Source organism: Odocoileus virginianus, chromosome 28 (genome assembly GCF_023699985.2).
Source record: "Odocoileus virginianus isolate 20LAN1187 ecotype Illinois chromosome 28, Ovbor_1.2, whole genome shotgun sequence".
Classification (NCBI taxonomy): domain Eukaryota; kingdom Metazoa; phylum Chordata; class Mammalia; order Artiodactyla; family Cervidae; genus Odocoileus; species Odocoileus virginianus.
The window spans coordinates 42,960,411-42,981,641 of NC_069701.1; the positions used below are offsets into that span (position 1 = coordinate 42,960,411).

Here is a 21,231-nt window from a genome sequence, read left to right on the forward strand (position 1 = left end):
GTGGGCTCACCAACGGGAGAAGCAGGGGAGGGGGCCTGGGCCGGGTGGGGCGAGAGAGGGGCGGCGCGCCTGGCCGCGGAGGGAGCGCGCGCGCCTCCGGCGCAGACCCTTCTCCCGCGCGCTCATACCCGTGTCTACGGGATCTGACCCTGACGCACGCCCTCTCCTCTCTTCCTCTCTGGTCCTCCGCCCGCTGCCCGGCCCCTGCGGTGGAAGCGCCGAGCGTCCAGCGCCGGACTGCCGGGGAAATCCCTACTGCAGGCCCGTTCCCGCTTCTTCCCACCAGTACTGGTGCCTTCCTTCAAGTTTATTTTGTAAGATGAGAAGAACAGAACCGGGAGAGGAACGCACCTCCCTAGAAGCCCTGGACGGTTACCAAACCCAGAACCGCGGAACCGCGAGGCTTCTGCCCACGAGCTTCCGGCGCAAGTCTGCTTTGTCCCGGGGGCAAAGCTCTGGGAGCTGTACTGCGGGGAGGGTGTGTGACTGCAGGCAGCGGGTGTTGGTCACTCTGTCCCCTCACAGACGCTGCTCCTTGCTGGGGAAGAAGCCGACTCTGCCCGTTTCGGTGGGGGCGGAGCTGCACCCCCTTGGTGGAAGCTCAACGGGCCGGGCCGTGTTCCCTTGTCCTTTGGCAGCTACGATGGGGCCCCCGAGCTGGGCTGGGCCTGTCTGGGGTCCCGCCCAGGACTCTGGGACTTGAGCCCAGGATGCCAGTTGTCAGGTGGTCGGATGGCGGGCAGCAGGCAGGAGTTCTCAGATGCAACCCCGGGACCGTGCGCACGGCATCACTACACACGTGATTTCTCCTTATGCTGGGGAGGTCACCGGGTGGTCATCACCTAACCACCTGGGCCTGCAGACAGCCCTCCCGCCCGGAGGGTCAGAGGGGAGCAGGAGCCCTCCTGCCTGCGACGTGAGGATGGGGGGCCGTGTGAGGAGGGGAAGCGGTCTCCGGAGGAGAGCAGCCCGCGGACAGCCCACGCGGGTGGGGCCTCAGTCCTGACGCTGCGCAGAACTGAACTGCTCCCAGTCTGCCCGAGCCTGCAGTGGGTCCTCCCATCTCCCCAGAGCCTAGGGGTTGGGGGCCAGGGAGCCCTACCAAGCCCACCTTCTGCTCCCTCTGAGTGCACTCTCACCCCGCTAGCCTCCCCAGAGTCTGCGGTTGACCCCTGCTCCCCCAGCCCCCTGTCGGCTTAAATGGAGGTGCTGTCTAGTCAAGCTTCTCCCCCCCACCCCACCAAGTGGAGGGAAACAGCGCCTCCCCTCCCACAAGGGTTACATGCGAGTGCAGACCGTAGCGTCTCCGCTCCCATGGGCAGGCGGGTGGGTGTCCCGGGGCAGCAGAAGCTGACCAGAGCGTCTGCTTGGACTCAGACGGCCCTTGGGAGCGTCCGCTTTGGACGGGCGGCGAGGAGACCGGGATCCCTCCTGGATGTGTCTGTAGACTCTGTGCTCCTGGGGAGGGCAGCTGTGGGCCCTGAGGGGCAGAGGGGTGGTGAGAACGCAGAGGGGCGGGCCAGGGATCTGGGCCTGGAGGGCGTGCAGGTGGCCAGAGCAGAGGCCGGGTCAGTGGTGGCAGAGCCTGCGGCGTAGATGCAGGCAGGGGGCTCTCCTGGGGGCCCCAGCAGCCCCGTCTCCCCACAGTGGTGGAGATGCCACAGTGAGACCCCGTGTCTGCAGGGGTGGGGAGGGGGCGGAGCCTGCTCGGCTGAGTGCTTGCTGCCCCCAAGCACCTTCCCTAGGGTGTCCGCCTGGGCCCTTCGTCCAGGGGCCCCACAACTGGGCAGAGGCGGGATCTTGGGAGTGGGAAGGGGTGGTGCTCTCTGCCCTCCTCCCGCACCTGCAGGCCTGTAGGACCCTTCTGGGGAGGTGGCGGCACCGGGGCGGGCGGGCCTACCGTTGGCTCACGGAGTATCTGCCCGAGTGGATGGTGAACCAGATGAAGGAGCTAAGCAGCATTGCGTACACCTGGGGCGGGTGGGGGGAGCACTTGTCCCAGCAGCTCTGGGGGCTCACTGTCCCCCCCCCGGGGGGAAGGGAGTCAGGGAGGCCACGTCACCCCCAGGCCTGCTCTTCCCTGCTCCCCGTGCAGGGCGAGCCTGCAGGTCCCCAGGACCCTGGGGGTGGGGGGCCGCGGGGGACGAGGGCTGTGGGGGGGGGGGGCAGTGAGAGCTACCGTGAAGGCGAGGCCCAGGCCGATCAGCGTGGAGACGATGTTCCCGTGCACCCTCAGGAAGCTCTGGATCCCCCGCAGGCAGTCCTGGGCAGAGGGCAGCGTGTGGGCCTGGACTGCCCCTCCCGGCCCGGGCACGGCACCTTCGCAAGGGGTGTGGGGCCGCAGCGGCCACTGGGACCCAGGCTAGGGGTGCGGCCTGTCCCGGGACCCGCCCCGAGCTCCGGACAGGCACTGAAAACAGGCAGAGACAAGCAGGAAGGAACCTGCCTCTGTGGGGATGAGGGGCTCCGGAGGTCCAGCGGGGCCTGCCTCTGGGTGAACGCTAAGCAGCGGTGTTGGGCCGTGTGTCTGCCCCCAGGGTAGGCTGAGACCCAGTTACTCTGGGTCCCAGGTTCCCTGTTGCGGGTGGGATGCAGATCCTGGCTGAGGAAAGGGCGCTGGCTAAGAGGGAGGGCCGTTCTTGCTCCATGCTGAACCTTCCCAGCCTCCCCAGGGCGTGGTGTCCACAGAGGCACGCTGTCTCCAGGGAAGAGGGAGGGGACCGCCCCCGCTCTGAACCACTTCGGCTCCGGGGAAGGACTTGGTGCTCCGGGGGCAGGCTGGGGCAGGGTGTGCGGTGGGGCAGACGGCATTGGGCTCTGAAGCCCGAGTTGGGGGAGAGGAGGCCGGCTTGGTGTCTGTCTGTCCATCTGCCCGTGAATCCCTTTGACAGGCTCTCGTCCCCGCCCCCGAGGCTGCACTTCCTGTTAGAAAGCGACAGGGGGTCCGCCCTCCCTCCCCCCCCCCCAGGGGTGCCTTCCCACAAGGCCTTCACCGGCTCCCATGCCGCCTGCCCTCTCAGAAGGTGCAGGAGGCTGGCCTTCACCCCCACTTTGCAGGCGAGGACCTGGGGCCTCCCCCTGCTGGTTTAAACAAGCCTCCCACCCCCCCATCCCTCCTCTGCCCTCGCCCCCCCCCAGCGCCAGGGCCCAGGGCGCTGTGTTGGTTCTGTCCTGGACTGGGCCTCCAGCCATTTGCATCCTCCTGTCTGTTTCTTGGAGGGTGGCCAGGAGCCTCTTGCCAGAGATGGGGCGAATTTGTTCCTATGGGTGGGGGAGGGGAGCCAGGGGATGGGGGGAGGGGAGGCCACTGTCTTTGGGAAGAAGAGGGTCCCTGCCTCCGACGCCCTCCTGGCCAGATTCAGGCCCGGGCTGACCTTCCAGGAAATGTCCTTCTGGCTTCGGGGACCCCAGCCCAGGCAGAGCCACCCACCACACTCTCTGGGTGCTCGGCACATCTCAGCCCCTGGGTCTCCTACCCTCCCCTGCCCTTCTAGAGGGTTCTGATGGGAGGGTCTCAGTCCGCCAAGCTGAGAGCTGTGCGAAGGAGTGAGCACCTGGGCCCAGCCGGGTCAAGTGACCCCAGCCCAGGCCAGCCCCCTCCCTGGGAGGGTCTGGGGCAGCCAGTGGCTGAGCCCCCAGGGATGGTGGCGGGCCCCTCCCCTCACCTGTCTGGTGGCCTCCTCCCCCTGACACAGGTCGGCCTCTGAGCCCCCCAGGAGCCCGAGGGGCGAGCTCTTGCCACAGCACCAGAACTGCAGAGGCAGAAGAGGGAGGCAGTTTGCTCTGAGAACCCCAGGGGCAGAGGGGAAACCGAGGCGCGACGTCCTCCCTGCGCCCCACCCCAGGCCAGGATGGGGGCTCAGGGCCAGGCATGGGGGCACCCAGCTCCCAGCAGCCTGGCCTGCGTGCCCCAGGATGGGCTGTGCCACCTCCATCTGGAAGCTCACGTGTGGACGCGGGCCCTCGCCCTCTGCTCTGGGCCCGCAGACTCAGAAGCCGGGCCTCCCAGGGCGGACGGAAGACGGGTGCGCTCTGCCCTGCGCCTCCCCCCCGCCGTGGCGTGGTGACCCAGGATCCTCAGCTCAGCACCCGGCCAAGCTGGCTCTGGGGGGCTGCTCCCCTGTGCCCCGTTTCTGGATGGCAGGCCGCCCAGAGCTGCCCTGGAGGGGTCTTCCTGCACGTGCTCACCGTGTCCTGGATGGCCACCAGCTCCTGCCGCCCGGTTCCGGATGCGCTCCTCACCGCCTGGTCATAGGCCCGGTCGTAGGCATCCAGCACGGCGTCCTCCACCTGTGCAGAGGGCACCGGGAAGGCCGTGCTGGTGAAGCTCACGTCCCTGACAGACCCCCGGAGGGTCTCAGGTGCTGAGCAGCGCCCAGCCGGCCTCCTCCTCCTGCTCCCTGGGGACCGGGACCCCTGGAGCAGGGCCTGCGTCCCCCGGGTGCTGGTCACAGGGATTCCCATGCTCCAGCTGTGGGGACCTCCCCCCAAGAACGATTGTTGATGCCACCCTCGCCCCTGGGGGTCCTGCAGGGTAAACCAACTCTTGTCTTACGATGGGAGGAGAGCCCGGCCTAAGTGTCCACCTGCTTCTGCTGATCTGGAAACGCACGGTGGGGAGGGAAAGGCAAGGGTGGGCCTGGGGGAGACGGCCAGGAGCCGCCTCGTGCCGGGGCTCAGCTCACAGGGATGCTCCAGGTCTTCCCGCAGATCCATCCGGTATGTTCTGGAAAGCCCAGACAGCTGGGCTCCAGGCAAGGCCTAAGTACCCAGCACTGACGAGGCCCCTTGGGGATGATGGAAGAGAGGAGCTCTGCCTTCACACCCTACCCCTCCCCCAGACCTCCTTCCGTCTGCCTAGCTTCTGTGCCTTCTGAACTGTCCTCCCCTTGCAACTTATTTCTCCAGAGGCAAACTGGAACCCTGCCTCCTCCAGGGAGTCTTCTGTGATTGCGCTGGGGTCACTGGGCTGGCATGGACAAGGCCTCTGAGCTCCCTGCCCTCCTTCCCCACCTCAGAGACCCTGAGCCCAGCCTCCCTTCCCTTCCTGCCCTCGAGTCGCGCGCCCGCTGGGATGGGTGGGAGGGTGCTCGGGGGTACCCTGCTCTGGGCAGCCACCCCGCCCTCCAGAAAGGAAGCGGCTTCCCCAGTCCCAGCCTGCAGGTCTTGGGGGCAGGCGGGCGGGGGGGTGGCGTTGCCCAGTGCTGCCCAAAGTCCTGGTGCCCCTGTAGGGATGGGCGGGTCTGCACCCCCAGCATCGCGCTCAGAGCTCATCACCCCTTGGTGAGACCTGGATCTCAGAGCCGCCCGGATGCTCCGGCGGCTTTGTTCCCTACCCGAGGGGGAGGTGGGCAGCGTCCTGGGCGGGGGGCCAGGCGCCAGGCTGGCCCCTCCTGCAGGAGGCCTGGCGAGGAGCCCTGTCTTGGGGGTGGAGATCGGCCAGGCTGTCCTGGTCTCTGTGGGAGGAGGTCCCGGGTGGGGGGCCTGGAGCCAGCCTGGGGTCAGGGGTGCAGGAGGCTGTGACGGGGGTCTAGCTCTCCCCAACCCCCACTAGGGCCCAGGGAGACTGCGGCCCCTCTGAGGTGGGGTGCTGCTCCCAGCAACGCTGGCTGGAGGGGACGCCACTGGGGCTTGAGCTGTGCGTGTCTTTCCTGCCTCCCCACCCCCACCCATCCCCAGAAGTGGGGGCCACAAGCCCCTCCTTTGGGTGAAGAGGTGGATCCGACAAAGCCACACCCTGCCCGAGACCCCTGGCCTGGACGCGGGGGCCAGGCAGACTCTCCCAAGGCCCAGTGACTGGGTGGGTGGTGCCCCTTGGGGGCCCAGGCTCAGGGGCACAGGGGTCCTGTGTGTCTCTAGGAGAGAAGTTGGGGGTGCTGGGAGGTCTCAGAGGCCCTTGGGCCCTGAGACTTGGGTGCTCCCTGCAGGGCACCCTAATCTTTAAGCTCTGTCTCCCAGGGCGCCAGGGCTGCCCCTCGGGACAGGGTTCCTGGGCTGCTGAAGTCAAACCGGGGGCCTGGGGTGCCCCTGCCAGGCCAGCTCCCCACGAGGGCCCCTCCCAGCCTTGCTGACCAGCCTCCCATAGTCTGCTAGCCTGCCTGGCGGGGGACGCCTAAGGGGCGGGGGCAGTGGGAGCTGCAGGTGGTCCGCAGACCAGCCCCCGGTGGCCCAGGGCCGGCTCTGGCAGCTAGTGGACCTTGGGGGAGGAGAGTGGCCTCCAGGGGCGGGGCCCAGCCCGGGAGCTGGGGGACAGGCAGCCTTACACCAGCTCGGGCACCGCCGTACTCAATCCGTGCCTGAATTATTAAGCGGGGCCTGGCAGTTAATCGCCCGCAGGCCTGTCTGGGGACTGGGCAGAGCGGCTCTCAGGCGCCCTCAAGCTTTGTATTCACAGCACGGCCGCCTAGTCCTGCTGAATGCCCGCCAAGCTTCAGGGCAGCTACCAGGGCCTGAGGCTGGGAGGGGGGCTGGGGGCCTGCGGGATGGCTCCGGGGCCACCGGAAGTCACGGCCGTCCACAGGTAGACGGGCCATCTGGACCCCGTGTTTCAGGGTCTCTCGGGGGGTTCCAGGGGAGAAATGGGGGTGACAGACCCCCTTAGAGCAAACGCACTGCCCTTTGAGAGTCTCTGCTTCTGCCTCCAGGAGGACCCCAGGGAAGAAGGCGAGATCTGCTGGCTTGGGTTGGCCTTGACGCCAAGGCCCCCGCAGGTTCCCGGGGTCCGGGGCACAGGACAGGCGGCTCCTCGGCCCCTGCCACCCGGGGCCCGTGCCCTTATGAGTGCGGGTACGGAGGTCAGACCCGGGCTCAGGGGCTGCAGGCAGGTTCCGCTCATCCCTTCACCTGTGCTCGTTCATTCCTGCACAGGGAGGTCTTCATACTCCTTTACAGATGAGGACATGGAGGCCCAGGAAGGTGGGCTGATTGCCCAAGAGCGCCGGGCACGAGGCTGACCCCACCCAGACCCCCCTGCGCCCACGCAGGTGTGGGAGGAAGCCCCAGCCCGCCCCAGGGCCAGCCAGGGCCCAAACACCGGACCCCGAAGGCCAGCTGCAGCACAGACCAGACCAGAACGACTTCTTTGGGGGGGCGGGGGCCGTGCAGGGAGGAGGCCCAGCTGGGTCCTGTCTGTTTCCACCCCTTCCCCTTCCCAGAGCGGGAGCCCCAGAAGGGTTTCGGCCTGTGAGCCCCGCCTCCACAGACCCACCAGCCATGGACTTCAAGCTGTAAACACAGGGTCACAGCCAAGAAGGGGGCTGCAGCTGCCCGGGAGGAGCTGCCCGGCCCGGGCACCCTGGCAGTCGTCTTGGCAGGGACCACCCTGCGTGGCGACCCAGACCTCGCCTGGCCCGGCGGCTCCTGGGTGGTGGGTCAGCAGCCTGGCACAGTGCTTCTGGGTCACTGAGAGCCGAGGCTGCCTTTCCGGGCTCTGAACCCCCAAGAACCAGAGGGAATGTCCTCTTCCCCCTCTGGTCAGGGGTGGGTGACCCCAGATGATGCCAGGGTGGTGGTGAACAGTTTGGGGTGATCTTTGGGCAGAAACAGGAAAAAAGGTGTTGACTCAGGGCTAAGAGTGCTGACGGTGGCCCTGCCAGGGTGACCTGGCTCCCTCCCTATCCCCGTGGGCCTGAGTCCCTCCATCTGTGGACCAAGAGGATGGCACCGCCCTGGAAGGTCTGGGGATGGCCTCCTCAACTCCAAGGAGTTCAGCGGTGGCAGGGGGACGGAGGAACTAGGCCTGTGCTGCGTGTAAGGGAGGACAGGGCCAGAGTGGGTAAAGAAAAATGTGAAAGTGTTAGTTGCTCAGTCGTGTCCGACTTTTGTGACCCCATGGACTGCAGCCCACCAGGCTCCACTGTCTGTGGAATTCTCCAGGCGAGAATACTGGAGTGGGTTGCCATCTCCTTCTCCAGGGGATCTTCCCAACCCAGGGACTGAACACGGCTCTTCCGCACCGCAGGTGGACTCTTTACCCACGGAGTCGCCAGGGAAGCCCCCTGGGCTTCAGAGTGGTAACCACACACCTCAGAGCACGCAGCACGAGCTTGGCCTCCTGACCAGCCGTTCTCTGCATGGAGCAGGAATGTCTCGGGGCGCCCGTGCAGCCAGGGCCGGGGCCGCTGGGATCCCTGACACACGGTCAGACACGCCACCGGTCACCTGCCTGTGCGGGGTTCTGCCTGGAAACCCAGTATCCTCCAGGGCTTCCTTAGTGGCTCAGTTGGTAAGGAATGTGTCTCCAATGCAGGAGACCTGGGTTCTATCCCTGGGTCAGGAAGACCCCCCCGGAGAAGGAAGTGGCAACCCACTCCAGTGTTCTTGCCCAGAAGATCCCGTGGCCAGAGAAGGCTGGCGGGCTGTAGTCGCAAGCGCCAGATACGACTTAGTGACTAAACCGCCGCCCCCCAGCAGTGTCCTCCAGCAGGAGTGGCCATGGTCTCCCCGGGCTGGTCCTTATGGAGTGCAGGGGAATCTGAAGCCCAAGGAGAGGAGAAAGGCGCGCTCAGGGTCTCAGAAAGTCTGGCTGGACAGGGTCTGTGGGGCTGGGCTCCCAGGGACTGCTTTGGGGTCTGGCCTGGGGCTTGGCTGTCTCAGGCAAAGCCTGGGCCCGAGTTCTCCTGCCTGGCTTTGTCCAATCCTGGGGGCTGGGGGGAGACCCCTGCAGGCCCTGGCCACTCAGTCAGAGCAGCCCCTTTGGGAGGGGCACCCGGGGGCTGCCCTTCAGCCTACTGGCTCGGCTGGGGAGTGAAGCTGAGCCTGTCGGGGCCACGGGCACGGGGCGTGGTGGGCACTGGTGTTGGCCAGCCTCACTCTGCCCAGCTGAGACCCGCCATGTGGACCCTCCCGGCCCTGCCAGTCTTCGGCCCCTGCAAACAGGAGCCCATACGGGGCTGCGTCCTCGTCTCTCTGAACCTCTTGAGCACCCATTTCCTCTGTCTGGCCACAGAAGTTCTGACCTTGACCCCCAGCCCTGGTCTGGGAGGACTCAGCTCTGCTCATGGACTTGACCAGTCCCGTTTCCCAGGAAGGCTTTCAGCTCTGTCTCAGGGCCTGGAGCTCAGGCAGAATTTCTGGAAGGCCAGGCTGACCCCGCCCTGGTCACATGGGAGCAGTCTCTCCAGAGCTGTGGTCCTGACCTCCTCCCTGGGGTTGTGCGCACCCTAGACCCGGGCCCACAGGCGTCAAGCCCCGTTGGCCGGGGGCCGGCGTCCCACGTGACTGCATGATCAGAACTGGGGCCTCCCTCCCTGCCAGCCTTGAGCCGCCCCGGGGTCGCTCGGAAGCAGCAGCACCCAGGGAATGGAGGGGTGGGTGGACGGAGGAAGGAAAGGAGACCAACGGGACCCACGCCCACCATCGCCATGGTCACCACCGACGTGAGTGTCCCTGGGAAGAGTCCGCAGTGACCACGGAAGGAGCGGGTCGCCCGGGCAGCCCACCGACAAGCAGGCCAGGGCCCGCCCTGAAGGGCCACTGGACACCGCGTCCCCTGTCCCGCGCCCCCACTGCCAACAGGCCTCTCTCCCGGCCAGGCCCGGCCCCCGTCAGGAGTGCAGTCCTCGGAGCTGCGTTTTCTGGAGCCGACCCCCCCAGTCAGCCCTGCAGGCCTGGGAGGCTCCCCTCCCCCAAACCCCAGGTGCCATCTCCCAGGCCTCTGGGGGGCCTTAGAGAGAAGCGGGTATCCGCGGCCTGCACCTGCCTCCTTCCTGCCCCGGGAGTTGCTGCTCTCAGCCCAGCAGAGGGCCGGCCCGCAGGCAGAGAGTGTCCCCAGTGTGGCCGCCACACCCGCCCATCTCCCCGGGTGACCGCAGGAGAGAGGGAGCAGGGGCCCTCCCCAGCGTGACGGGGCGCGCTCACCTGGGTGGGGTTGTGGAACCTCCAGAAGGCCGCCTGCGCCAGGGCGCAGAACACCAGGGCGAAGCTCAGGAAGGCCTGGGAGGGGGTGGGAGAGGGGGCACCTGAGTCCAGGCCCCGCCGTGGCCCGGCGGCTCCCCCTGCCGAGGGCAGGCCTGCGGCGGCGGGCACACTGGCTCCCAGGCCTCTCTAGGCCCTTCTCGGGAGGCCCCCACAGCCGGCTTTGGCTTCCCAGGGCCCCAGGGAGGCGGGCGGTCAGGCCCCGGGATGAGGGAGAACCCTGCCGTCTGAACCTGCGGCCGGGAAAGGCACCGACCCCAGAAGGGCTGGGGGCGGGGGCCTCCCCTGAGCCTGAGATTCAGATTCAGAACATGTGCCCCCCTTCAAGTGGTCTGGCCCGGAGGGCGGCTCGGTGCGGCTGCCCTGGATGTGCTGCGCTTCGTCACTCAGCCGTGGCTGACTCTGACCCCACGGACTGTGGCCTGCCAGGCTCCTCTGTCCATGGGATTCTCCAGGCAAGAGTACTGGAGCGGGTGGCCACGCCCTCCTCCAGGGGATCTTCCTGACCCGGGGATCAAACTCTCCTGCATTGCAGGTGGATTCTTTACCGACTGAGCCATCAGGGGATTGCTTGCATAGGAAGGGCCTTTTCCAGAAGGGACAATTGGTTTTGCTTGGTTTTCTGAAACGGGCCTCCTGGAGGTTCAGGAGCTGGGGTTCTAGCCAAGAGCATGGCCCAGTGGGCACCCTGAGATGGGGTGACCCCCAGCAGAGGTGCTTCTCTTCCCACCAACGTGCACTCCAGGACCCAGGGGGCCCGTCCACCTCCTGCCAATCCCCGGGCCTCGGGCTCTGGTGGACCCTTTCTCTCACGGGGTTTCTGAAGCTGATATTTGTCCCCTCCCCTGAAAATACACACGTCCCCAGAGCTCTTTTGTGGGTCGTTTCAGAGGCTCACCCCAGGCTGCCCAGGCCTCTGTGCTGCCCTGGGGACGCCCCCCCCCCCCACCGTGGTCTGACTGGTCACCTTGTGCTGGGGATGCTCCCATTCAGGCCTCGGGCTGAGCCGCCTCCAGGAGCTCTGGATGGTCAGTCCGCCTGCTGACCACCTGGCTCAGGGGTCTGGAGTCCAGTATTGCTCCCTCCTGGGAGTGGGACTGTCTGCTGCTGGGCCTGAGTGGCCAGGCTGTCCCGACCCAGGGCCCTTACTGGGGTGACACCAGAGAGTACGTGGCCAGCATGGGGTCCATGGCCAGCATGGAGGGACACCCTGGTGCAGAGACACTGACACTGCCCGGGCTGGACGGGGATGGAGACTGTTCCTTCTGCTCCACACTTGGTGGGCGTGTGGCGGTGCGTCCACCAGGCTCCAGGAAAGGGGGCCAGCCCGCCGGCTCCCAGACTCCACGCAGGGACAGGGACCTCTAGCTCTGCTCAGGGGTGGAGGCCCACCAGCTTTCACCCCACGTTTCCTCCTGCCTGCCCAGGGGTCCACCAGGCCTCAGTCTCCAGATGGCTCTGGGATGCCTCTTCCTCCTCTCCTCCCCATCCTCCCTCTATTTCTCTCCCTCCTCCCCTCCTCCTCTCCCTCCTCCCCTCCTCCTCCTCCCCCTCCTCCTCTCCCTCCTCCTCTCCCTCCTCCCCTCCTCCTCCTCCCCCTCCTCCTCTCCCTCCTCCTCTCCCTCCTCCCCTCCTCCTCCTCCCCCTCCTCCTCTCCCTCCTCCTCTCCCTCCTCCCCTCCTCCTCCTCCCCCCTCCTCCTCTCCCTCCTCCTCTCCCTCCTCCTCTCCTCCTCCTCCCCCCCTCCTCCTCCCCCTCCCCTCCCCCCTCCTCCTCTCCCTCCTCCCCCCTCCTCCTCTCCCTCCTCCCCCCTCCTCCTCCCCCTCCTCCTCTCCCTCCTCCTCTCCCTCCTCCTCTCCTCCTCCTCCCCTCCTCCTCCTCCTCCCCCTCCTCCTCCTCCCCCTCCTCCCCCTCCCCTTCCTCCTCCCCCTCCCCTTCCTCCTCCCCCTCCTCCTCCTCCTCCCTCCTCCTCCTCCTCCCCCTCCTCCTCCTCCCCCTCCTCCTCCTCCCCCTCCCCCTCCCCCTCCTCCCCTCCTCCCCTCCTCCCCCTCCTCCCCTCCTCCTCCCCTCCCCTCCTCCCCCTCCTCCCCCTCACCCTCCTCCCCTCCTCCCCTCGTCCTCCCCCTCCTCCCCTCCTCCTCCCCCTCCTCCTCCTCCCCTCCTCCTCTCCCTCCTCCTCCTCCTCCTCTTCCTTCCCCTCCCACTCTTCCTCCTCCTCCTCCCCCTCCTCCTCCTCCTCCTCCTCCTCCCCCTCCTCCTCTCCCTCCTCCCCTCCTCCCCTCCTCCTCTCCCTCCTCCTCTCCCTCCTCCCCTCCTCCTCCCCCTCCTCCCCTCCTCCTCCCCCTCCTCCTCCTCCCCTCCTCCTCTCCCTCCTCCTCTCCTCCTCCTCCCCCCCTCCTCCTCCCCCTCCTCCTCCTCCCCCTCCTCCTCTCCCTCCTCCCCTCCTCCCTCCCTCCTCCCCTCCTCCTCTCCCTCCTCCCCTCCCTCCTCCCCTCCTCCTCCCCTCCTCCCCTCCTCCTCCCCTCCTCCTCCCCCTCCTCCTCTCCCTCCTCCCCCTCCTCCTCCTCCTCTCCCTCCTCCCCCTCCTCCCCTCCTCCTCTCCCTCCTCCTCTCCCTCCTCCTCCTCCCCCTCCTCCTCTCCCTCCTCCCCCTCCTCCTCTCCCTCCTCTCCCTCCTCCCCTCCTTCTCTCCCTCCTCCTCCCCCCCCCCCCAGGCTGGCCACGGGCCTCCTTCCCCATCTGGAAGCCATTGCGCAGTGCCGCCTCCCAGGCTGGAGGCCCGGAGCCAGCTCAAGGGACCAGCATTTTCCAGGAACTGTTCCATTCCTCGGGAGAGGGAGCATCCCTCCGTCCCGCCCACCCGTCCGCCTTGCACGGAGGGTCCTGGGTGGCACACGGGCCTGGCTCCCGGGCCACCTGTGCGCTGAGGCACGGGGTGCGGTGGGCCCTATGCCCGCCGCCCTCTCTCCTGATTCTAAACAACAGCATAAATAAATCCAAATGGCTTCCTTGGCGCAGCGGCCAGCCCTGCTCTCAGCCGCTCATTTCCTGTGTGCGAGGCTGGTTTGGGAGGCGGCGGGGGCAGGAAGGGGGAGCAGCAGGAAGGTGGGGGGCAGGACGGGAAAGATCGCCCTCTCCCAGCCCCCGGGGGCTCTCACGCTGCAGACACACACAGATGCCGGACGCAACACCGCACCCCAGGGTGCACACAGGCCCCCGCTCGGCGGGTGGGCACGGCGGTGGGGTCCCCCAGCCCCCTACTCCATCTCAGCCGCCCGGGGGCAGTGCTGGGCTCCCGTCTTGGCTGCGGGCCCACGGGAGCCCGGGGTGCAGCAGGAGGCCAGTGGTGGCGCCCAACCCGCGTCCCGGGCAGGGAAGCAGACCCGAGGCACTGGTGCTCCCGGGTCCCTGCCCCAGAGCAGGGCGCAGAGCGCGGTGGTCGGGGAGAGAGGGAAGGGCCTGGCCGGAGCTCCCCGGCCGGCAGCAGGAGCCTTCGGCAGAAGCAGCTTCAGGCCGCGGCTTTGCGCCCGGCACCATGGCGCCCCCTGGCGGCGGACGCGGCAGGCTGGCCCCGCCCGGACCTCCGGGTCTGGCCCCGCTGCCCGCAGCCTTGACCTCCAGCCGCGAGTCCCTGCAGCAGGCCCAGGCCTTAGGGCTCCCCTCCAGGGAGGCAGTCCACTTGCCTGGTCGGATGCCCCTGGGGCCTCCCTCCCTCCCCCGCCCAGCCGGACCACCCAGGCCAGGTTGGTAGCACCGCCCACGGTCCTGTGGGGTCCTGATTGGGACCCAGCTGCCAGATGGGCCTCTAGCACACCAGGGCCCGGCCCGGCTCTGGGAGGTGACTCTGCCCCTGGCCTTGGTGTGTCGCTCAGTCGTGGCTGACTCTGCAACCCCGTGGACTGCAGCCCACCTGGCTCCTCTGTCCATGGGATTTTGCAGGCAAAGATACTGGAGTGGGTTGCCATTTCCTTATCCAGGGGATCTTCCTGACCCAGGGATCGAACCTGGGTCTCCCACACCGCAGGCAGATTCTTTACCAACTGAGCTACCTGGCCTTGGAGATGTCTGTAACCCAGGAGTCATTCAACACGCTTGCTGACACCACTGGCCACAGACCCCGCCAGCCGTGGGGACTCAGAAGGCTGCCAGGGAGCCCAGGCTTGGCAGCCCCAGAGTCCACCTGGGAAACACGGCCCCCGGCAGGAGCTCCCGGGGGGGCTGCCCCATGAACTGCTCCCAGGGTAGGGGTGGGGTCTGCGGGAGCAGAGGGCTGGAAGCCGGAAAGTGGGTGCCGCAGGGACCCGTGGAGTCCCGGGAAGGCTAGACTTGGTGTCTCGGGGAGCCCCAGAGGGGTTGGGGGTGAGGTGACAGCACCAGCCAGGGGCCGAGGCCCCGGTTCAGGCGAGAGGGGGGCTGGCAGGTGCAGTAGGACCGGCCGCTTGGAGCAGCAGGCGTGGGGGCAGCAAAGGCCCCTGCAATGGGGCGAGGTCGGGGCGGGAGGGAGCCCCACCACTGGCGCTGCCACGGAGGGAATGCTGCTCGGGAGGAGCCCGGGGCCTTGGGCTCACGGCCCGGTCCTGACCCACGGGGGACCCATTGGGCCTGGCCTCATCCTAAAGGGTGGAATTCATCCAAACTGTGTTCCTAGAGCCTCCAGTATCACAGAACCAGACCTTCCGGGCCTCTGACCAGCATCCAAGGCCGGGAGGGACAACGCTGCCTTTCAAAGCCCCCATGGATGATGGGGGTGAGGTAGAATGCCCATCACACCACCCCTGGGGAAGGGTGCCCAGATGGAGGGGTCCTGGCTGTCCTGGGTAAAAGGTCCCGACTCTCCTGAGTTGCGGGGGGTCCTGACTCCGGGCGGAGGGGTTCCAACTGTCCCGGGTGGAGGGGTCTTGATTCCCAGGTGGGGGGTCCTGAATCCCGGGTGGGGGAATCCTGACTCCTGGGTGGGGAGGTCCTGATCTCTGGGTGGGGGGGATCCTGACTCCTTGGTTGAGGGGTCCTGACTCCCGGGTTGGGGGTTCCTGACTCTGGGTGGCGGGATCCTGACTCCTGGGTGGGGGGGTCCTGACTCCCTGGTTGAGGGGTCCCGACTCCCAGGTTGGGGGGTCTTGGCCGTCCCACACCCCTTGGGCTTCGCTTTCCTTAGGGACACGGGGGGAGGTGGGCTCCCTCGGCCCCCAGCTCGGAGCACTCACCGCAGCCATGAGGCCCCTGGCCCCTCTCACAGTGGCCGTGGTGCTCAGCACGGCCCCCAGGGTCAGGAGTGCAGCCAGGACGATTCCAGCGAAGAAGGCTGGGGGCGGGGTGGGGGGGCGGTCAGGGTGCCTGGGCAGGGGTCCCAGGGGTGCAAGAGTGGACTCGAGGCTGCTGGGCTTCCAGGGGCCCTGAAGGGGCCTCATCTTATCAGCAGGGATGTGCCCACCACGCCCCCCTGCCACCCCGCACTGCCCCCTCCCCCTCCCCTCCACCCGTCCCCCCGCACTGCCCCCACAGACCCCCCCCCCCCACCATCAGAAGCCTGTTCCTGCCCCCAGGCCCTGCTGACAGGCTAGTAATCTTATCAGTCCAGGCCCAGCCCCAGGCTTCCTGCTCCCGGGGGTCTGGGGTTTGGGGCTCGAGATAAAAACAGGAGGCCTGGGTCTAGGACCACCGTTCCCCGCTAGCCTCAGTTTTCACCATATCTGCCCTCCTCAGCCTCTGGTGATCTCTCCTGAGGCCACGACCCCCAAGGGGTGGGGTTGGGGGCACATGATGCCATCTCTCTGAGCTGCTCAAGGCCTCAGCGTGGGTGAGCACCCCTTCCTGGACGTGGAGGACAGGGCCTAGATACCCCCCGACATACCCACGCTGCCCCAGGGGCCCAGGAAGATCCAGGCAGACCCAGACTCTGCCCAGGGGAGCTGGGACCCCAGGGCGGCCCCTCCTGCCTCTGACCCCGCTGCCTGCCCCAGCCCAGCTTCGCTCAGCGGTCCTCCCCCCGCCCAGGGCTCCTCCCCAGCCGCCTTTGCCCCTGAAGCCCCCTCCCCGGCAGTGGCCACCCACAGCGTCACTCACCCCAGTGGTGCACGGCCTCATAGGTGCTCCTGTCTGTGGACACGTGGCTGATGACGGCAAAGTGGGGCCCGAAGTAGCTGAGCGCGGCCGTGGCAGCCATGGCGGAGCCCAGGAGCTGTGGGCAGGCATGTCCAGCTGGTGGCCACGGGGCTGGGCTCCGACACCCACCACCCATCTCCGCATCCTGGTCTCACGAGACACAGGGTCAGCTGCAGGGCTTCTAGGTGTTCTGGGGGTGGCCTCAGTGGGGCCTTTGCTGCAGACACCTACCCCCACACCCTCACACACAGACATCCCACATGGAGACACCCCAGCACACACACACAGACACCCCATCACAGGCATGCAGACACCCCATCACACACAGACACCCCATCACACACACTCCACTACACACACAGACATCCCATCACACACAGACACCCCACTACACATGCAGATACCCCACCACACACAGACACCCCACCACACACACCCCACTACACACACAGACACCCCAGCACACACAGACACCCCAGCACACACAGACACCCCACCACAGCACAGACACCCCATCACAGCACAGACACCCCATCACAGACACAGATACCCCACCACACACACAGACACCCCATCACAGACACCCCACTACACACACAGACACCCCACTACACACACAGACACCCCACTACACACACAGACACCCTGCCACACACAGACACCCCACCACAGACACCCCATCACAGACACCCCATCACACACCACACAGACTCACATTCACATCCCCCCATTGCCAGCACACACACTCACTGTCCAGCACCTCCAAGGGCCCAGAACCTCCGATGGTTCCGTTTGTGGACCCCCAGCCCTCTCAGCTCCCCCCATCCTGTGAGAGCACCTCCAAGGGCAGGAGGCCAGCCCCCCCAGGCCCCTGGGAGACTTCTCTTCGACCCCAGTTCACCAGCCACCCAAGGCCCTCCAGGTCAACTGCCTGGCAGGAGGATGAACACTGCTCGTGGGGCAACCTTTTGCCTCCAAGACTTTGCCCACAGGACCCCAGGTGCACGGGCACGGGGCAGCAAGGCGGGTGTGTGTGTTAGGAGGAGGACCCACAGTTCTGGAGGCCCAGGAGCACGGTGCACCCTCCCCACCCCCACCCCTCACCGCCTCCTGCCCAGCTTGCCTGTTACCAGAACAAAGAAGCTGGTGGCCAGCATCTGGCATTTGGCCACCCTGACTCGACGGCAAGGCTCCATGGAGGTTCCTCTGCTCTCCTCTGCCCTCCTTCCCCTGCCCTCCCCTGCCCTGCCCTGCCCTCCCCTCCCCTCCCCTCCCCTCCCCTCCCCTCCCCTCCCCTCCCCTCCCCTCCCCTCCCCTCCCACTGTGGTTTTGTTTTCCAGCTGGGTGGGGACCTCAGACCACAGTTGCCCGTGAGGAGCTGGGTCGGTTGGTCACCCGTCTGTCTGTCTGTCAGCATACACGGGAACTGAACCTCTGGGTGTCCCAGAGAAAGCGCAGGGAGGAGGCAGGGCGGACAATGCCAGCTTCCATCCTCCTGCTGCCCCTCCCCTGGCCCAAGCCCCCAGGACTCGAGCAGGTAAATGAGGCCTCCCTGAAGGGTGCGCCCTTGCTCCTGGCAGGGCGGTGGAGGACCCTGGGCGGAAGTGGGCGGGGAGAGAGGGCCCCTGGGTGGGGGTGAGCTTCCCGTCCCAGGAGTGTGCAAGCAGAGACCGGACCCCCGGGAGCCCCGCCTGGGGCGGCTGTCCTCGCAGGACTTTGGGGAGAGGCTGTATATGAATTTCTCTATCGAAACACTGTCTTACGAAACACCTTTCGAAATGTTCTGTGACATCAACATTTTCGAAAAAGCCACTTGATTTTCGATGCTTCAGCGGCACAGATGAGTAATTTAGAGCAGAGTGTGCAGGGGGAGGGGGCTGGGCCCCTCTCTGCACCCACGTTGAGGCTCTGTCGGAACTTGAGTCCGTGATTAAACCTCCTGACATGAACCCGGGGCTGAGCTCGTGGGCGGTTGGACCCAGCGCGGCCTGAGGGCGGGGACATGTCCTGAGCCCCCGATCTGGGTCCCTTCTGGGCCAGCTGGAACAGCGGGGGCCCCCTCTGCGGTCCTCCAGGGCTGACCGGAGCAGGCTACCTGGGCACAGCTCCCCTCCCGTGCTGGAATCACCCCGCTTCCACATCTCATCATGTGGGTCCTCAGGGCACTGGGTGGCCTCAGCTGGGCAGGACAGGTGCCCCAGACAGCTGTCACAATGTCTCCCGTGACGCCTTGGCCTTCTAGAAGCCAGCAGAGCGCGGCCTGTGCTAGCCAGCAGCTCCGCCACCTCCTTCCTCTCCCTGTTCAGAGCAGGGGCAGCCAGGACCCCTCATCCACCGCAGTGCCCCCAGCTGCCCCATTGCACCAGGAATCCCGCTCTGTGTCCGCAGGGGCAGGAGGGGAGCCCCGACATCCCAACCCGTGCTTCGAGCTGGTGAAGCTGAGCTGCGGCCCAAGGGGCCAGCGGGAGTGGAAGTCCTGGACGGGGGTGGGAGTCCGGGCCGTGGGCTGGGGGCTGGCCGCCTGGACCCGCCCTCCTGCAGAGATGAGCCAATCGCCACCCTGCTGGCCTCACTTCTGGAACTGTCTGCCTCTGACTTGGAAGCAGATGTCCTGACCTTTTCCCAAAGGTCAGACCTGGCTTCTTGACCTGCTCCCGCCGAGTGCCGACCTGCACCAGGCACTTGGCACAGGTGACCTGACTGTGTTTCCCCACATCAGCCCCTGGCCCTCTGTGGGCAGGAAACAAGGCTTCCTTGGGGACGGGGCTGCGGGCGACTGAGCCCAACTCAGACCCCCTCAAGTCCAGGCCTCTAATTGAGGCCCTCCTGCCCTGGGCCCATTGCCTGGGGCGGGGGGGAGCCTGGCCCACGTGGGGTGCCGTCCACACCTGCCCCAGGAAGCCCGTTTCCACACCTTCGGGCTACAACAGCCGGTCTGAGACAGGAAGTGACATCTGGAGGGCAAGTGCTGGCTTCACCCAGCTGCCTGACCCTCAGCCACTCACTTCCCCTCTGGCACCCAGGGCGGCCGCCCCTCCCGAGGGCAGCACGGGCTCGTGGAAGCCAGCAGGGCGCTCAGAACAGCAGCTTCTGTCGGAGGCGCTGGGCCGGGGGACAGACCCCCACCCTGCACGGACCCTGTGCCAAGGGTCCCGCCATGAGCTGCCTGGGCCGCTTCTCTCTCTGTGTCCACGGGACATGTGTGTGCACATGCGTGCCAGCCCGTGCACATGTCTGCGTGTGCATACGTGTGCACCCGCCTGTCTGTGTAACGGTCTTTGCCGGCCAGTAACCTCCTCCTTTCTCCCTCTTCCTGCCCACGTCTAATAGTTGCTCAGTTAATAGAAAGCTATTTTGTCAGGGGAGCCAACTGACATAGCTCCCCATGGCCATGGCTGGGACACTGTGAGCAACAGAATAAATAACAGATTGATGACAACCCACGATGTTAAACAAACATCCATATCTGTGCTGGTCCAAAGGAAGGCTGAATACACCAGTGAGAGAGGAGAGAGACTGCCTGTGCAGAAGAATCCCAAGGAGCAGGTGTGGCTCCTCCCCCATCAGGGGAGCACCTCTTTCCGGTCCCCCTGGGGCTCCGGCAAGCACTCCTCAGCCAGGTGGTCATGGGCAGCGCTGCCAGGGTGAGGCGTGTCGAGGGCTGTGTCGATGGGACACAGCGGGCGGGTGCCTCACCCCTGCATCTTCCTGCCCAAACCCACAGCCCAGGTCTGACTGCGGCGCAAATACCCGGCAAACCCCAGCAGAGGGGTGTCCTCCTGCACACCTGCCCCCCACATGGCCAGGGTCACTGAAGCCGTCACGGCCCAGAGGAGCCAAGGAGATGGGACAGCCGTGTGTGTGGGTCTTGGGATGGGCCCCGTTCAGAAAAGAGAGGGCAGACAAGGACTGAAGAAAGCTGAGTGCCATACGGGCTCTAGTCAGTAATAATGGACCCCTGTTAAGGGAATGGCTGTGACTGATACCCCGCACTCCCGTCAGACACTGGTATTGGGAGGCGGTAGGGGTGCAGTGGTATTGGTGAACTTATCTTTGCAACTTCTTTTTGTAAATCTGAAACTATCCTCATATAAACTTTATTTAAAAACATGGTGTTGGCTTCCACCCCCGTCTCAGGGTGCAGAGGGGTTGGCTCCGCCCGTCCACTTACTGGGGCGTGAACTCTTGGCCCCAGGCCTGACCGAACCCCACTCCACTAACTGCTCATCACCAAGATGTTCATGGACTCGGTGATGGCACTTTCCCCCCACCCACCTGCCCCCCTGCTGACCCGCCCACCTGCCCCCCTGCTGACCTGCCCCCTGTCCCCCTGCTGACCCGCCCACCTGCCCCCTGCTGACCCGCCCACCTGCCCCCCTGCTGACCCACACACCTGCCCCCCTGCTGACCCGCCCACCTGTCCCCTGCTGACCCGCCCACCTGCCCCCTGCTGACCCGCCCACCTGCCCCCCTGCTGACCCACACACCTGCCCCCCTGCTGACCCACACACCTGCCCCCCTGCTGACCTGCCCCCTGTCCCCCTGCTGACTCGCCCACCTGCCCCCCTGCGGACCCGCCCACCTCTCCTCCCCCCTCCCCCCTTCTCTCCCTTGGCCCCTCTCACGCCCTTTTGCGCAGTTGTGGCTTCACCACTTGGCCCCTTGCTCCTGTCTGCTGTCTGCCGCCTGCCTCAGTTTACCTGGGCAGTGGCCTCTGGGAATCCGAGCAGGGGTGTTAGCCATGAAGCAGGCTGCTCCTACCATGAGGCTACTTCCCTGGGCCAGGAGGTGGCAGCCTCCGCCCGGCTTCCTAACAACTGCCCCGAGGGACATGTCCCTCCTCTCCATCAGAGATGTTCGGCCTCACGGGCTGCTGCCACGGCCTCCTGACCCAGGAAGGAGTCCCCGGGCCGCCTGTGAGCACATCACCTTCCTGCAGCGTGGAATGTGGGGCTCTGCCAGCCTCCCGGGCGGTGCTGAGGGCTGAGAAGGACCCCGAGTGCAGTCTCTGGCTTTCTCTCTGCCCTCCGGCCAGATTCTGACGCTGTCGCAGCTGCCCAGACGTGTCTGCCCTGGGCAGCGTCTCCTGGGGAGGGTTTTCTTCCCGGACATCTTACATCTGGTCAACTCTGTGAGCTCCGGGGCTCCTGGCCAGCTTTCTCTCCACAGGGTGTCATGTTGGTCCATTACCTCGATGACATCCTGCCGATCGGGTC

At 66.5% G+C, this 21,231-nt stretch overlaps 1 protein-coding gene and 1 long non-coding RNA gene across 5 annotated transcripts; one reads left to right on the forward strand and one right to left on the reverse strand.

The window, feature by feature from the left end:
• Window positions 1-292: 292 nt before the first annotated feature.
• On the reverse strand, window positions 293-17,231 carry TSPAN32 (tetraspanin 32). Of its 4 annotated transcripts, XM_070457852.1 has the most exons (10): window positions 17,146-17,231; window positions 15,977-16,091; window positions 15,118-15,215; window positions 9,859-9,933; window positions 4,189-4,290; window positions 3,666-3,752; window positions 2,180-2,263; window positions 1,901-1,971; window positions 1,297-1,480; window positions 293-815 (listed from the first exon to the last, which is right to left on the reverse strand). In XM_070457852.1, exons 1-10 carry the CDS (start codon window positions 17,209-17,211, stop codon window positions 792-794), a joined length of 906 nt encoding a protein of 301 aa, XP_070313953.1. In that variant the 5' UTR covers window positions 17,212-17,231; the 3' UTR covers window positions 293-791. The 4 variants fall into 4 exon arrangements, with proteins under 4 accessions (XP_070313953.1, XP_070313955.1, XP_070313956.1 ...); XM_070457854.1 differs by lacking the exon at window positions 3,666-3,752; XM_070457855.1 differs by lacking the exon at window positions 3,666-3,752 and having other exon boundaries at window positions 293-1,480.
• A 149-nt stretch (window positions 17,232-17,380) lies between these two features.
• LOC139031757 (uncharacterized) lies at window positions 17,381-20,122 on the forward strand. Its single transcript, XR_011484232.1, has 3 exons — window positions 17,381-17,552; window positions 19,346-19,561; window positions 19,740-20,122. It is a non-coding gene; the product is annotated as an uncharacterized lncRNA (long non-coding RNA).
• Window positions 20,123-21,231: the final 1,109 nt, after the last annotated feature.